General features: G+C 47.5%; 2 protein-coding genes across 6 annotated transcripts in view; one reads left to right on the top strand and one right to left on the bottom strand.

The window, feature by feature from the left end:
- NDE1 (nudE neurodevelopment protein 1) overlaps positions 1-12,415 on the bottom strand; it is a 29,741-nt gene extending 17,326 nt beyond the window's left edge. For both annotated transcript variants that reach the window (XM_068565700.1, XM_068565701.1), the window contains exons 1-3: positions 12,341-12,415; positions 4,885-5,010; positions 3,680-3,833 (exon numbers count right to left, since the gene is read on the bottom strand). In XM_068565700.1, the coding sequence (XP_068421801.1) occupies positions 3,680-3,833; positions 4,885-4,967 (237 nt within the window). In that variant the 5' untranslated portion in view covers positions 4,968-5,010; positions 12,341-12,415. The remainder of the gene's footprint in view (positions 1-3,679; positions 3,834-4,884; positions 5,011-12,340) is intronic.
- Positions 12,416-16,294: 3,879 nt separating this feature from the next.
- MARF1 (meiosis regulator and mRNA stability factor 1) overlaps positions 16,295-16,656 on the top strand; it is a 41,048-nt gene continuing 40,686 nt past the window's right edge. For all 4 annotated transcript variants that reach the window (XM_068525225.1, XM_068525223.1, XM_068525224.1 and 1 more), the window contains exon 1: positions 16,295-16,346. The gene's annotated coding sequence lies outside the window, so the exon portion shown is untranslated. The remainder of the gene's footprint in view (positions 16,347-16,656) is intronic.

Here is a 16,656-nt window from a genome sequence, read left to right as displayed (position 1 = left end):
TCTCCCTGCGGCATGGGGGAGTTAGGAACTTCTGGGCCTCTGAGGAGGGAGAGAGAGAAGGGAGGGAGGGAAAGGGAGGCAGGAGGGAAGGGAAGAAGGAAAAAAACAAAACTGTTGTTTTTACCAAAAGAAGCTTAGGGTGATCTAGCCGGTGCTTTCCAAGGCAAGGCACAGCCCACATGACGTCTCAACCAACCTGCTGCTGCCCAGCTACGGCAGCTAACATTTACCACAGGTCTACTCTGTGCCAGCCTCTGGGCTCAGGAGGCTGTTTTTGTTGCCTCATTTAACGCCATTTCAGAGACATGGGAACTGAGGCTCAGTCACTTCGTCAGCCCAAAGTCAACTGGAAGCACATGACTGAGCCAAGATCCATCCCGGCCACCTGGGCTTACGCTCTTAGAACAACTACGCTAAACTGCCCTCAACTACTTCCATCCAGGTCACATAGGAACTGATCACATGTGTGTGCGCACACACGCACACGTGCACGCACGCGCGTGCGCACACACACACACACACACTCACTCACTCCGGCTCTGGCTCCTCTCTCAAATTACTTTCCATCGTCAGACACCCTTACCATCTTTCCTTCATCTACAAATATGAAAGAAAACACTCACTTCCCACAGGAAAGGCCCAAGTCTAATTAGAAAGTTAGAAAAACAGGCCAACTCCTCTTCTTGAGTCAGTCCAGTAAACAAAGCTGTTGCTAGAAACAGTCTGGAGGCACTGGGGAGAGTGATGTAATGGTGACCGGACCAGAGAGGCGTGGCCAGAGCCACGGTGAAAGAAGAAGGTCCACAGAACAGGCAGATTATTTACAGGGCGAGGACAGGGAGGGGTGTCACATCCTCACGCTGCTCTGCTCGGTCTCCTCTGATACTCTGTTTCCTGGCTATGAGCACAGAAGCGTCTTGGCTCAGACAAGCAGGGGCAGACCAGGCCCAGGCACGGGCGAATTCCCAGGTGTGGCTCTGATGGCTTCCCACCCTTGATTTGGGTGCCTCCCCAAATAAAACAGGAGGATGCAGGATCCTAGGTCATTAACCTAAATTCCAACACAGGTTCCAAGAAGACGCAGCTACTGGGCTTGTCCACCAGCATAAGGATTCACATGTTGTCCTTTGAACTTGGGGACATGAAAAGCTGTTGCGCTTTCATTTGGGGCTAATTATAATAAACTGTCAGCTGATGGAGGCATCAATAGATGCTCTGTTGGATCCCTTGCAAGCTTTTTTATTCAACTTGCAATGAATAAGCCACTTGTCAAGGAGTCTGACTCAGTTGAAGACTTTCCTCTTAGGTGACAGAAATATGTGCTGGGGGCAGTTCTTCACTCCAAGGTAGTTCTGTTTCCTCGCCTGCTTCACACCCTGTGTCTCGTGAACCTGCCATGTAGTTGCAATGAAGAGGTCTTCTGCCGGTTCAGTGGCTCAGTCTGGAAGTGGTTAATTACTTAGCAACTGCATGATATTTAGTCAGCACGTCCTCCTACCCTCTCCAAACGATGGTTCATACCACTAGTCTTCCCATTCCTGAGCCCCCTTCAGTGTAAGGGCTGTAAAAATTCCCCAGTGCCTAGGGCAGGGGCCAGGCTGTTAACAAAAGGAGTGACGTGGGCCACGTGTAAGCAGCAAAAGACACTCAGTCCCCGGTGTCAGAGTTGGGGGGGAAAGGACAGAAGTGGGGAGCGGGGGCAAACTGGAGAAGGCTTGCTCTGTCTAAGCAACCACAACTCAGCTTTTTGCCGGTGTGGAAGAAGGCCGGCCTGGGGTAGCCAGATCCACCAAAGGAAGATCAAAGGAAGTCGGAAATCTAAGTTTTTACAAGAAGCCTCACAACTCTGAATGTTGATACTAAATATTAAAAAAAAAAAACCCACTAAAGATATATATTTTACTATCAAAAGAACAAACTGTAAGCAAACCCTCACCTCTAGTTAACAGCCTACTGCAGTATTTACAGGGAAGTGTACAGATGTTGGTGATTCACTTTGAAATGCATTGGGAAGATGGACTGATGGATGGATAGATATATAATAAAGTATGTAAGTATGGCAAAGGTCATTGGTAGAGCCCAGGTGGTGGATACAGGTGTTCACTGGAAAATTCTTTCAACCCTACTGTGTGCTTGAAAACTTTCATGATACAATGTTGAGTGAAAACCACTAAAGGCTTAAGCGAACAACATCTATGGGCCAGACTGACCCGTGGGTGGCCAGCGGGCTCTGTGGTCCATGCCGTAAAAGCTCGGAGTCCACCGCTCAGTTTCTACGGTCTGTGTGGTCCTCCCTCTGCTACTCCCCACCCCTCGATCCCCAATCCGTTTGTTGGCCCCGCTTTCTCCCACGTGCTAGTAAAGCCAGATTCCCAAGGTCCACTTGACAGTCATTCTTGCCCGTGTCTGTGGCAGTTCCATATTAACTCTTCATCAAACGCTTGTACACCAAGTTGCTGGCTAGATACACACACACACCTTCAAACACCAGCTCAAGTCCCTCCCATCTCCTCCATGACGCTGTCTCCAACCCGTGCAAATCTCTCTCAGGAGGATCTCATGGCCAGTACCACATAACTGAGCATCTTTTCGCTAAGTGCTTCCGGCTGTTAGGTCTGTCTTCCCCGCAAAGCTTCCAGAGGGCAAGGGACACATCCCCTTCCACTGTGCATCACACCTAGCCCGGGACTCACACAGCAGGGCCTTGGATAGTTCTCCCAGTGGCTCATCAAAATATATATGAGGAGCTTTGTTTTAAACAGAAAAAAAAAAACAAGACACGCAGACATGCTGGGGCCCCACCCAGACTTCCTGAGAATGGGAATCTCAGGGCGGGGTGGGTCCAGGCCTGTCTGATGTTTATGAGGCTGGCCAGGTGACCCTGCCTGGCAGTGAGGGCTGAGAGCTGTCCCTAGGGCACAGAGTTACACTTTGTGATCATCTGCTAAGCTCTAAAGAGTATCCAAAAGGCATTCTTTACCCTGCAGAGAAGTGGTTCTCCAGATACTTGGCAATGTCTGCAGATATTTTTGGTTGTCACAACCTGGGGGAGGGGGTGCTACTGGCATCTAGTGGGTGGAGACCAGGATGCTGTTAAACAGCCCACAGTATGAAACTCGGCCCCCACAAGAGAATCATGTGGCTGCCTTCAAATGTCAACAGTGCCCAGGCTGAGGAATCTGCTCTGTCCAACAGGACTTTCCGTAACGATGAAGACATTCTACAGCCTCTCTGTCCCACAGTGACACCCACTAGAGACGTGTGGCCTTTGAGCACTTGAAATATTGGCTAGTATGACTGAGGAATTAAATTTCTGTTTATTTTATTTTAATTAACTTAATGTCAGTAGCCGCACGTGGCTAGGGGCGACCATTCTGGACAGCATAACCCTGGGCCTTATAACAATCAGCAATTCCAGAGACACTCCATACTCTAGAAAGGTCTACCTTCCACGTGCCTTGCAGGATCGTCACCAACAGCCAAGAATGGCCGTGGGACACGTGTGAGACCTGCCTCTCACAGAGCGCCTCCATCAGGGGCATCAAGAGTTCAAGTGCCACAGGTGCCCGGCAGGCCTGGGGGTGGGAGTGAGCCCGGGGCCGAGTCTGCAGGCTCCCTTTTCCAGTCACGGCGCTGGACGCCATCCACACCTGCATGCGTCCCCTTCTCACCCCCTCACCTTGATGGTTTCCAGCTCCATGCGAAGGCGGTTGTTTTCTGACAGCAGGTCCCTGTTCCTGGTTTCAATTTGTTGCAGCTGCGTCTCCAATTCAGCTTCATATTCTCGGCTTCCCTCCTGGAATTCTCGGAGTTCCTCTTGAGTGTTCTCTGACCTACAGAATTCCCAGATGTTAGCTGATCATTTACTGAGCGCTTACATGCTGCTGTTATACATGTATCAGCTCTTTATTCAACTGCCTTTTGAGGCAGAAACTGTCATTGTCCTCATTATACAGATGAGAAGATGAGGTGACTTGTCTCGAGGTCAAACAAGTCAGCAACAGAGCTTGGGCCTGCCCCCAGGTGTGCCTGACTCCATAGCCCTTTCTTAACCAATTCACTCTCCACACATTCATTCCACTTGTACTTTTTGGAGCCCAACATGTAGTAAACACACTTTGGATTGTGTATTCTCTGCAGATTTATTTGCAAGTAGAAACTGGACATAATACAAATGCTCACTTATCACACCACTATCATGGGTCCCTGCCCCATATCCCAAACACCCAATTCTACCTTCTCAATCCTTAAAAGTCAAGGGATATCTTTTTTTTTTTTTTAACACCAAGCCTAAATTCTCTTTAAATCAAACTAAGAATAAAGAAATTAGAGGAGCCGGAATAAGACCTCCCTGTGTAGATTACAAGAGTCCATGAGAAATAAAAAGAAACAACGTTAAACACACACACACACACACACACACACACACACACACACACACACACTCCCAGATATGGGCACTGAAACACTGGTTTCAAATTTAAAAATCTGTAACAACCCATTTTGCTAGGCATAGGGAGAAGTTCTTTCCCCACACACGAAGGGCAGACCAGATACGGCATCCAGGAGCTGATAAAACCCTGCGAGAAAATAAGCTGGGAAGTAGCACAGCCGTTTGCTTAGGACCCTAGGCTTTGGGGTTCAAATTCCAGCTCTGTTACTCCCCTGGCTGTCTGACCTTGGGCAAGTTGACTTGCTTTCACTGAGGCTCAGTTTCCTCATTTGTAAAATGGGGTGAGAATGGTTTCTCCACGGGACGCTGTTGAGATTTAACTGAGATGTATGTTAAGCCCTTCACAGTGCCTGGCACATAGTAGGCCCACAATAAATGGATGCTGCCATCACTATGGGAAGAAAAAGCAAGGTGAACTTTGGAGAACTGACCTCTGCTTGTAGGTCATAGCCAGGTCTTTCCAATAGTTAGCTTCTTCCCCCTCAGAGTTGAAAGTCTTTCCCGAGTCCTCCATTGTGAAAACGGGGGAAAAGATTATTATTCTTGTCTCATGATGTCTAGAAGAGAAAGTTTTAAAATTATTACCCACATCTGGTTAAACAGCTGATCTTTAAAGGGGAAAAAAAATTCCTAGACTTTATGCTGGATTAAATGTGGCAAAAAACATTTGCCAAAAAACTAAAACTAAACCCAGACAAAATACAGCCCACCTGCACATTACATTCCATGGATAAACCTACCAGGGGGCTTCCCTGGTGGCACAGTGGTTAAGAATCTGCATGCTAATGCAGGGGACGCGGGTTCAAGCCCTGGTCCGGGAAGATCCCACATGCTGCAGAGCAAATAAGCCCATGCGCCACAACTACTGAACCTGCATTCTAGAGCCTGCGAGCCACAACTACTGAAGCCCGCGCGCCTAGAGCTCATGCTCTGCAACAAGAGAAGCCACCGCAATGAGAAGCCCACACACCGCAACTAAGCTCTCCACAAGAGAAAGCCCGCGTGCAGCAACAAAGACCCAACGCAGCCAAAAATAAAATAAATAAAATAAATGTACTAAAAAAAAAAAAAAACCTACCAGGACTTGCTGATTTATTACATTTGGGGGGGGGAGGGGAGGATGTCTCACGGGTTCTAACTTAGGCAACCAGGTGCCACCACCATCCCCATCACCAGAGACAGAGAATCAGAAGGAAAAGTCTTTAGGGTGAGGGGATACTGAACCCAGCTTGGGACATTTTTAATTGGACGTGCCTGTGATACATCGAGATGCAACACTGGATCTGAAACTCGGGGTGAAGTCCAGGCTAACAATACAAATTTAAGAATCATGAGTTTGTAGCTGGTTCTTCCTTTTTTCTTGTGACAGAACCACGAGATAATTGACTGAGAACTATTTATGGATCTCTGAGGAGTGCCAGTGTTTGAAAGCTGGGAAGAGAAATAGTGATCAGAGACAGGAGAAACAGGTGAGAGAGATGAGACCCAGAAGAGTGAGCTGTCCTGGGAGTAGACGGTTTCAAGGGGAAAAAAGAGAACGTTCCACAGTATCCAAGATGCAACAGAGAAGCTGGGAAGGTAAGGACTGGGAAATATCCACCCACAAGATTTGGCAAAATGTTGGTCACTGGTGATGTGAGCAAGAATGGTTTCAACACAGGGAGGAGGGGTAAACAGGGTGGAGGAGTAACTAGGAAGTGAGGAAGAGGAAGTAGATGGGATTTTGGAGAACTGGGTATGAGAAGAAAAGGAGACACATTAGACAGTAGCCAGAGGGGAGTGCTGAGAAGGGCCCGGACTCTGAGGATGCTGAGCTATCCAGAGCAGAGGTTAGGGAACAAATTTCTATTAACAGTTATCAGTCTATGGACTCCCGGCTGATAGAGCCTCTCAATGTAACAGCTTATTTTCTCAATTTATTTAAGACTCTGAGCTTGTCAAAAGGTCTTTAGGAATCCAAATGAGATCTCTCCAAAGTCCCTTCTTCCCCTCAAGCTAGCTCATGGTTCTGTCTTTGGGGACAACAGAATGAACACAACCCCTCACTCTGCAAGACATAACTAACAAGCTGTATATCTGGCTAAATATACAAATAATTCCGCTAAATATGTCAGTGTTGACATGGACACAATCACCAACTTCTGGATCCCTGGTAGAAACTGAACAATGATACCTACATCAGTAAGCACAGTACTTACTGATAACTCTACATTTGTTAGGACCTGTATTCACACCTCTTCCTCCAAATTTCTCTCCCTTCCCTAATTCAGAGAAAACATGCATGTCCCCACCCACTCCCTTCTGGGGAACAGAGTTTCTCTGAAAGCTTGACTAAAGCAGAGAAGCTGGATGGAGTAGAAAGTTGTTAATTTGATTTTTTTTTTTTTTCCAGTCCATCATTCCTTCTTCCATCTTTCTGTAACAGCACCCTAACATTCCCTTGGGGAAACCAATTCTACACTCCTTCCATGGGGCTCAGATGGACCTGACATCATCTTCTGCATCTGGGAGAACTCATGCCTCCAGCATCATCGGTAACGGGCTCAGAGGTGGGCCTAACCCAAACTGAACCAATGACAAGGATCAGCCTAATCCAAACTGAGCCAATGATTGGCTCAGGGGTGCATGTAACTCAAGCTGAGCCAATGAGTGTCCAGGCCCAGGCCTTTCACGGAGCTATCAAGACAGAAACTCTCTGGAGTTGTTAACTAACCTTATTGTAGTAATTATTTCACAAAATATACGTCTCAAACCATCACGTGCTACACCTTAAACTTACACAACGTTATATGTCAATTATATCTCCATAAAGCCCAGGGGGGGAGGCGGGGAGAAGAAACTCTTTCCATTAGGGTTCGTGGTGGTCATCTTGCTATCACAAGGGAGGAGCCTGCCTGAGAATGAAGCCAAAACAAAGGAAAGCAGGGCCAAGAAGTGGAGAGACTGGGTCCTGACAATATCATTCGGACACCTGGGTCCAGTCATTCCTGATTTAAGGTTAGGAGAGATAATCAACTCCCTTTCTTGGTTGGACCAGTTAGGTCTGGATTTCTGCTACAAGAGAGGCCTAATTAACGTTTGGAGTAAAAGATCTTGTTTGCTGAGAGTACAAAGGATAGAGCACCTAGAGTGTAAATAACAGTAATTACCATGGTGACGGGTAAGGGTAAACCTAATTCTGGTAATCCCTGCTCAAGCCGCAAGCTCTAATGAGCCCAGAGCTCATCTAGTGTGGGGTCACCAAACCAATGTCTATAGCGTTAAGAGCCCAGAGCCCATGCAACTGTAACTGAGTGCTGTGTGGCCATTAATGATCATATTGAGGACAGTCTCAACTGCACAGCATGGGAGGAATTCTGTGTACAGGAGGGTGAGAAAGTGAGGAACTAGGAACAATGAATGTACACTGACTTTTCTTGATGTTTGGAAAAAGATCACGTCCAAGTTCAACGTAATGAGTCCCCGCCCACTTCTCTAAATATTTCCTACAGCCCTACCCCTCACTCGCTTACGCTGCAGCCACACTGCCTTCTTTCTGTTCCTTGAACACACCAAGCTTGCTCCCACTCAGGGTCTTTGAACTGGCTGTTCTCTCTGCCTGGAATGCTCTTCCCTCAGATCTCTGCTAGCAGATTTCCTTCTTGCTGTTCAGATCACAGCTGAACTGTCTTCCCCAGAGAGACCTTATCTGAACATCCCACCAAATACCTCCTCCAGCCCTTCACTATCATATTAACCCCTGCTTTGTTTTATTTCATCACTTTATGAGTTTTGTTTTTGTTTTATCTTCCTCCACTGGAATGTCAGTTTTGAGCACAGGGACCTTCACCATCTTGCTTTTTTATTCCCAATTTCTTGAACAGTGCCTAGCATATAATAGGCTTTCAATAAATGCTTGTGGAAGGAAGGAACACAGGGAAAGATAGAGACTGGCCACTCACTGGAAGGGGATGTGAGGTTAAGGAAAAGAAGCAAGAGACCCTCTGAAGGCTAGTTTATAGTTTACTTCTGTAAATCCCTAAGATACTTAACAGGATGGGGAAAACCTTTCTCCCTCAGCACCTGAGTGGCATCTCATTAATGGGAAGGGGCTGGAGGACAGGGTGCCATGTTGGAAACTACCCCCTCCCCAGGTGTACATGATAAGGAGTATCTGATACAGTTACTGGAATTTAATAACCTTCATCCTGCAATCTTACAACAGATGAGTTTTAGAAAAGGGCTCTTTATCACAGCCAGTGAGGCTTATAACTTAAGCCTCAGTAAAGAAATGAAATTGAGATGTTTTAGGAGGCGCTTCCACTGTGGCTCTAATTACATACAGCCCCTGCATTTTAAAAACACCCCTAGGAAAGAGAAAAACTATGCTAGAGGCTAAGAGGAAAGAAGTAACAGCTGAACTTCACTTTCTTATGAAACAGCATACTTAAAAACCTGACTTTTTTTTTTGGCCATTTGAAAATGTCTCAGAAAGTTCTAATGTGCATTACTCCCTGCCACAGATAGCAGGTAAGACAACTGGCAAAGGTTCTCCTTTTCCAGCATTATTTACTGAATTTTATCATCACCTTCTATTTGTGATGTGTTAGGCACTTAATACATTATTTCCAAACAACTTGACCCTCTTTACGCTGTTTAACTGTAAGGGGTAGGTAGGCAAGGCAATCACTTGGTTTCTTAGGAAGCTGGAGCAGAAACATTGTATGCCTTGGCCATCTGCATAGGTGCAACAGAGTGGCAAACCAGACCCAAGTGCAAGGGAGTCTTTGAATTCAAATTCCAGATCTCTCTGAGGTTGCCAATAGACTGGAGGTCAGTTTCACTCTTTGGTCCATGCAGTCTTTTGAAAGGCACTGTGTCAAGCAGGTGTTAATGCTTGGTCACAGTATACACAACTTTGTACCCACTATCTTAAAAGTGGATACTGCATGCATTTATTGCATCCGAGCCACAGGGATATGTCTTCCTAACTTGCGTTCTCAATACACCGTCATGCCGTCATGTCCCAGTAGCTCTGTGGACAAACCTGATGGGCACCTCAAATGTATGTGCTACAGCATGCAAGAACTGGGATCAAGTGGATATTTCTATTTTGGATAACTTAGATCCATTTTCTCTTTTGGATAACTTATTTTCTATTTTGGATAACTTAGATCTATTACTCTTACAAAAGTGTTTCAGCAAGTTTTTTGGGGGGGCGGGTATTTTCCATGATCAAACTTAACAGGAAAGTCTGAAAACACACTTGAGACACACACCTTTGATTTCAAAACTCTAGAAAAAACAAAGCCTTTCTCAGCTCTCCTCTGAGTGAAGAAAGCCAGCACAGCTGGTCAGGAGCAACACACACATATAAACCATCAGGAATTAACAGCCCTTCTCCACCCCAACCCCAATCTCTCCCAATCAAAACACATGGAAGAGCGGAAGGGAAAGGGAGAAAAAGAAGCTGCCAGAGACTGGCACATGCTCCCACGGCTTCTACGTTATGACGCAGGCTTTGCATTTTGCAGAAGTGACATTACTGGGGCAAAATCAGTCAAGAGTCAGCAAGTCTGACTTGTCTCGGTGCTTTCAAAGTCTGTAATGATCTCCCTACCAAAATACCTCAGTAGGCATGCAAGGACATATGCTCAAGGGTGTACACCATCATTGACTGAGAGGAAAACTGGAGGAACTTAACTGTTGACAGAGGACTGATCAGAAAATGGTGCAGTTAAGAAGTAAATGTACTGGGCTTCCCTGGTGGCGCAGTGGTTAAGAATCCGCCTGCCAATGCAGGGGACAAGGGTTCAAGTCCTGGTCCGGGAAGTTCCCACACGCCGTGGAGCAATGAAGCCCGTGCGCCACAACTACTGAGCCTGCGCTCTAGAGCCCAAAAGCCACAACTACTGAGTCCTCATGCCCCAACTACTGAAGCCCGCGCGCCTAGAGCCCGTGCTCTGCAACAAGAGAAGCCACCGCGATGAGAAGCCCGCGCACTGCAAGGAAGAGTAGCCCCCGCTCGCCGCAACTAGAGAAAGCCCACGTGCAGCAAGGAAGACCCAACGCAGCGAAAAATAAATAATTTTCAAAAAAAAAAAGAAGTAAATGTACTGATATGGAAGAAAGTTTATAAGTTAAGAAAGTGCCATTTTTGTTTGCAAATGTATCTCCCTCTGCGTATACAAATAGAAAAGGGTCTGTAAGGATATACCAGTATGGGGGGGGGTAAGGCAGACACTGAGATTCGAACCTGTACCTGACACTTCTCTAAGATATATATTGTTTTTTGCAGTAAGCACATATTGCTTTTGAAATTTTAAGAAGCTTAAACTTGGACGAAAAGAAAACAAATTATCCTGTCCAAGGATAATTTTTATTTTCTTGAACCAAGAGGCCAAGGAAGGAGCTTTTCCTACTGTGGCATTCCCCTCCTCCGTTCCTTTTCAAACATTTCCCCACACCTACTAAGTGCTGGGCACTGCTGAGCGAGGCAGACACAAAGCACCTATGTCAGGACTAGGTGCAAACACAGTACCAGTTGCAGGCACAAACTTTCCATATGCAGGCACGCTCGTGTTAGGGAATTATCTTGTGAGGAAGGGAAGTGTAATCTCTCTGGGCTCACACATTCTAAAGCAAAAGAACACACTCTGGAAACAAAAATAACATCCTAACAGAATAAGCCAAGTTAAGAAACTATTAACCAAATGGGATGAAATATACCAATCAGAGGCCTCTGACACTTTAGGGGCATAGATCATCTGCATTTTTAAGTTTCAAAAATGGTTAAACACCAACGCTGGGGTCAGATAACAAGTGGCTCTGGGAGTCGCTGGGATCCAATTACTCTTCAAAGTACCTTACCCATGTCCTAAAATGCCATCCTATTCTAGAATACATGAACAAAACTCGCATAGAAAATGAGAAATTTCTGTCCGGCGCGTGCTGCAAAGGTCGTTTCTTTAGAAAGGAAGTTAAAAGGGGCCTAAAGGTAGAGAGGGGCACAACCTGATAAAACCCTGGACAAAGAAATCGGGAAGGTTGAGCCCTCAGGAGACAGCGAACTTGAGATGACTGGAGAAGATAATGCAGCTTCCCCAAAAAGTAGTATCAAGGTGATGGCGGGGTTTCCTATGACCTCAGAGAGGCAGGTAAGGCCAGCCACCGCATTCAAGCTGTAGAATAAGCGTTTTCATCCTTTATCCAATCCTTCCCCAAAGTGCTGTCAGGGGAAATCTGAACCGTCCTGCAACAGAGATCTGAGGAAAGCGGAGGGAGGAAGACCGCTCCAAACACGTCCCCAAAGGGAGGGAAGTGCCGAGGAGGAGGGAGGTTTTCGGAAAGAGGCCTGCACCGAGGGTGGAGGCGGGTGGGGACGTGGGCGGGAGAGGGGCTACGAGGAATGAGGGGCGGTGGGGGCAGCAGAAGGCGGTGGCGAGGACTGAGGGGCAGAAAACTGAGCGAGAAGGGAGACCAGGGGAGTCGGGGTGGGAGGGAACAGGAGGGCAGAGCCGCCGGGCTGCGGGGACCCGGGACGAGGAGAGCAGAAGGACCGAGGAAGTCTAGGACGGAGGGGGAGGGCAGCGGGGTCGGAGAGAGGCGAGCGCAGAAACAGAAAGAAAGCTGGCAAGGGTGAGGAACCAGGCGCGAGGGACACGAGGGTGTGAAGGCACAAAGTTAAGAAGGGAGGCTCCAGGGAAGCGCGATTTTCGAGCCCAGCACCCGGGAAGCGACGCGCAAGTGAGGGGCGCGCCAGGGCCCCTGCACGGTGGCGGCCCGGGGTCCCGAGAGCGTGGCGGGCGCCGGGGCGGGCAGAAGAGTTTCCCGGCGGCCGTGGCGGTGGCGGTAGCGCTGGCAGTCCCCGGGAAGCCCCCAACCCGGGAGCCGCAGCACCGCACTTACCCGGCTCCGGCTGTGAGGACCGGCGGTGGTAGCGGCGGCTGCGGCAGCGACTGGGGGCGGTGCGCCCCGGGCCCCCAGCCCCCGCCCCCGCGCCCGCGGCCGGCGCCGCCCATTGGCTGCCGCGCCACGGGACCGCGTCTGCCTCGGCCAATCAGCGCCTAGCAGCGCCTTTTGGAAACTTTTTTCCCAGGGCCCGGGCGCGGCGCGGCCACGCGGCGGCCCTGGGAGGGCTGGCGGGAGGGGCCCTGGGAGGCTCCCGCTGCTGGGCAGGGTTCTGGCCCGCCTTGGAGGCTGCAGGGTGCTCCCTGGACACCGGGGGGAACGGGCTGGGATTTGCGGGCCACGCACTTCAAGAAAATATGACTCCCTCCCGTTGACACCGGTTGCATTTTCCTGTTCTTGGCTTTTCCCCAAAGCAGATAGAAGGACAAAGATATAGGTCCAATTAGGATAAGCAATGCTCCAAGTCCTCTCCACAACTTTACAACCAATATAAAATTTTCTTTTTTTTTTAAAGACCTTTTGATGTGGACCATTTTTAACATATTTATTGAATTTGTTATAATATTGCTTCTATTTTATGTTCGGTTTTTTGGCTGGGAGGCATGTGGGCATCTTAGCTCCCCCACCAGGGATGGAACCCCAACCGGGAACCCACACGCCCCCTGCATTGGAAGGCAAAGTCTTAACCACTGGACTGCCAGGGAAGTCCCACAACCAATATAACATTTATGACATCATTATCTTCTTCTTCAAAGGCAGCAAAACTCCTTTACAGGAGTTTGTTTTCCAGCCTGGCTTTGAATCCTTGCTCTGTCCCTTAGTAGCTGTGTGATCTTGGGCAAGTTATTCTCTCTGTGACTTACTTTCCTCATCTATAAAATGGGGTTATGCAGAGACGAAATGAGTCAACGTGGCATTTGTAAAACGTTTAGGACAGTGCCTAAGCACATAGTTAAGTACAATCTATGTAGTGATCATGATTTTTCAATTGGTTATCTAGGCCAGGCATAATGCTAACTTCTTGATGTTCACCAACGAATATCTATTGAGCACTCACTTATATCAAAATAAATGTCAGACAAGACACCTGTCCTCAAAGGGCTTACAGTACTAAGAAAGGACACTAAATCAGCAAACAGAAACAGTGAAATAATGTCAGATGCTAATAAGTGCTATGAAGAAAGCAAGGTCATGTGATAGAAAGGGGCTGGGGAGGGGTCCCTGCAGATAGAACGTCAGGGAAAGCCACTCTACCAGGTGACAATGGAGCTGAGACCCAGATGATGAGAACCACAGGAAAGCACTTTTATGGTTCTCATTTTAAAGCTGAGAAAAGGGTGCAGGAAGTTAAATGCATTGCCCAAGGTTTCACAATTAATAAACAACAAATCAGACTTCAAAGCTGGGTCTGTTTGACTCCTACACCGGTGTTCTTCAGCACAATGCTACAGGCAGAGATCTTAGCTGCTTTGAGGCCTCCAACCACAGTCATAGAATCCCTCCTGCATCCCTGCCATGGTTAAGAATGGCCTTTAATTCTACTTCGACTCCTTGCTACTTCCTGAAGGAAGCTCAGAGATGCAAAAGGGAACTACCACTTACATCAACGGGGTTAAGGAAAGTATCAAGGTGTCTTTTAGGAAACTTCCATCCTGGCCCCAAATGCTAATAAATCATTTGCACCCCCTTGACACCTTCCAGAGCCTCACCATTCTGTGAGGTTTCTGGGCAGAGAATAATCACCCCAGTTAAAAGATAAACTGAACCACAAGTTGATGAGCTATCAGTACTGACTACATGACATTAAGTCATTTAAACCAGTTGATTTTCAATTTCCTTCATTTTTCCATTAAAAATAAAAGGGAGAAGATATTGAAATGATTATCTAAACTCCTCTTCAGGAATAGGTGTTTAGGTAAATGGGTTTGTTATTGGATAAAACCTTAAAAAAATGAAAGGGAAATTTTGGTATACTTTAAAACTTTTCTCTCTCTATTCAATTTGTTTTCCTTGTAGCTTTCAGATATTAATGAGCAGAAAGCTGGGTTTCTCTTGCTTAAATCCTTCCATCATAATTTATTATTTCAAAACACTAAACTTTTCATTAGCCTTCCATTTGGTATGATTGATAACGTTTTTATTTACTGCGTTTACTTATTGACACCAGGCACAGCTCTGGACTTGAAAGAATGCCAAGCAATGTCAAACAAAATGTGTCTGATCTTTATTTTATGGCTACAACCTTTTTTAAAAAGCAATTTTAAAATCCACAATTATTTTGTTTCCTTTTTATATTTTTAGTTAGTACTGTCTGTGTTCAGAGATACTCAACTAGAATGAAAAGGAGAGAAAAAAAATCTCTAAAGAGAAGCATAGTTTTTGGTACTGTGAAAAAAACAAAACGCTAGAAACAGGGTTGTTTTTCATCTGTTCTAATTCCCACTTGGAGAATACTACCCACACACAGACACAATGAAGATTTACTCAGCAGTAATAAATACCTAAGCAGGCAGATGATGTGTGGACTTGTCATCTGCCTTCTGGAAATGGAATACAAGCACAAAGGGTTCTTCAGCTACGTGTTTGATCTTGCCCTCCACAACACCTGTCTACAAAGGACGCCTGCAGGGATGTATTAGCTTCCCCTGAAATCTCCCCCACTTAATGTGGATTGCCTAATGAAGTTGCCTCACAGTACAGACTTCAGGGGGAAAAAAGTTCTTTTGGCAATTTTTACTTGCTGATCCTTATGCAAAGTTAACCTGTTTCTTAGCAAACTTCAGAAATAATCTTTTACGTCTCATTCGGCTATTGCATCGTAAACTATGCCTAGATTTAAAATATATATGCTTTGTTTTTCTCCCAATTTGCAACAGGAAATAGTGAGCAGCTGGTAGTTTCAGAAATGTCCGTTGTGCCTACTTAAAAACAATTTTTTAAAAATTTCAAATATAAGTAAAGAATCTGAAGCAAAAAAAACCCAAAACAAAAACCCCCAAAAAACAAAAACCCCAAACATGGCAAATCTAGCCACCAAAAACACAAGCTGTTGTTGGCTTCACATGGCTTTTGCAACTATAAAGTCTCCTTTTTGCTCGCCTAAGCGGTCACTGGAAAAGTTGTATTCATTTGCAACGAGCTTTGGACCAGGACTTTAAAAAACCACGTTTTCTTACTGAAGTCACGAGGACCTCTTAATTGTTGGTGACAAAATCCAGCCTAGTCTTGGCACAGGCTTTCTTTTTGCCGGCTGGATCACAACTTCGCGAGGCGCCCTGCCGGCCCGAAGGACCTCGCGGGCAGCCCGGTTGGCAGTTATTTTTTTCTCCACTCGCCGCTAGGTTGCACTAGATGGAGGATGCTGTAGCAAATATGCGTAATTAAAAAAAAAAAAAAAAAAAAAAAAGTAGGGTCATCACGTGACAAGAGTAAGAGAGGAAAAAAAGCCAAAACGATCAGGTTTTTCATCAAAATCCCTTTTAAATCGCCTTCCCTCAAAAGCCCGAAAGAGCTGAACGGTGACAAATCCCGGTTGGCAGGTTTTTTCCCCGGGTTCCACCTCACAAGCACCCTAATTCTCCGCTTTCAGGTTCCTTCCCACGCCACAACGATAAGCCAGCGGCAAGGCTTTCTTAAACTGGGGGTTTTCGCCAAAAAAGCCGGGGTCGCCCCCCGGGAAGGTCCCTATTTAGGGGTTTATCGGGAGGGGACTGAGCCTGACGAGGCTGCAGGGCCGCGAGGCCCCGCCCCCCCCGGGGTTCCCAGCACACCCCGCGCGCGGAGGACGCGGCGGCGGGGGAGGGGCGGAGGAAGGGGCGGAGGCGGGGAGGAGAGAAGGGCGTCGGTTTTGCGACAGGGGCGGTGCGGTGCGGAAGCGGAAGTGGAGGGTGCGCTTGGCGGCGGCGGCGGGAGCTGCGGAGTCGGGAATCAAAACAAAGGGCCTGGGGGGTGGGGGGAAGGCGGTGGGGCCGGAATGTGAGCGGAGGTGGAGCCGGCGGCTGAGGTGAGTTTGCTGGCAGCGCTGGGAACTAGTCCCCGACGCGCCCAGTGATTTGGGGCCACCAGGCTGGAGAGGGGGACAGCGTCACCTCTTTCTGCCTGTTGCCGGCCGGGGTGGGGGAGGTTGGCTGGTCTGAGGGGAAGGAATGGGACCCACCGGGCAGGCCCCCGCTAAAGGTTCGAGTTGTCTCCCTTTCGGGTCAGTTCACGACTGTCATTGCAGCGCCTCTGCTGCCCTTTGGGGGTGTTTGGCTCCCTGCCCACACTTGTCTCCTTCCTCCCTTTGGGGCCCTCCAGGTGTGGAGAGCAGCCCT

The sequence above is a fragment of the Eschrichtius robustus genome, chromosome 16 (genome assembly GCF_028021215.1).
Source record: "Eschrichtius robustus isolate mEscRob2 chromosome 16, mEscRob2.pri, whole genome shotgun sequence".
In the NCBI taxonomy this organism is placed as follows: domain Eukaryota; kingdom Metazoa; phylum Chordata; class Mammalia; order Artiodactyla; family Eschrichtiidae; genus Eschrichtius; species Eschrichtius robustus.
This window is presented reverse-complemented; position numbering and strand designations above follow the sequence as displayed.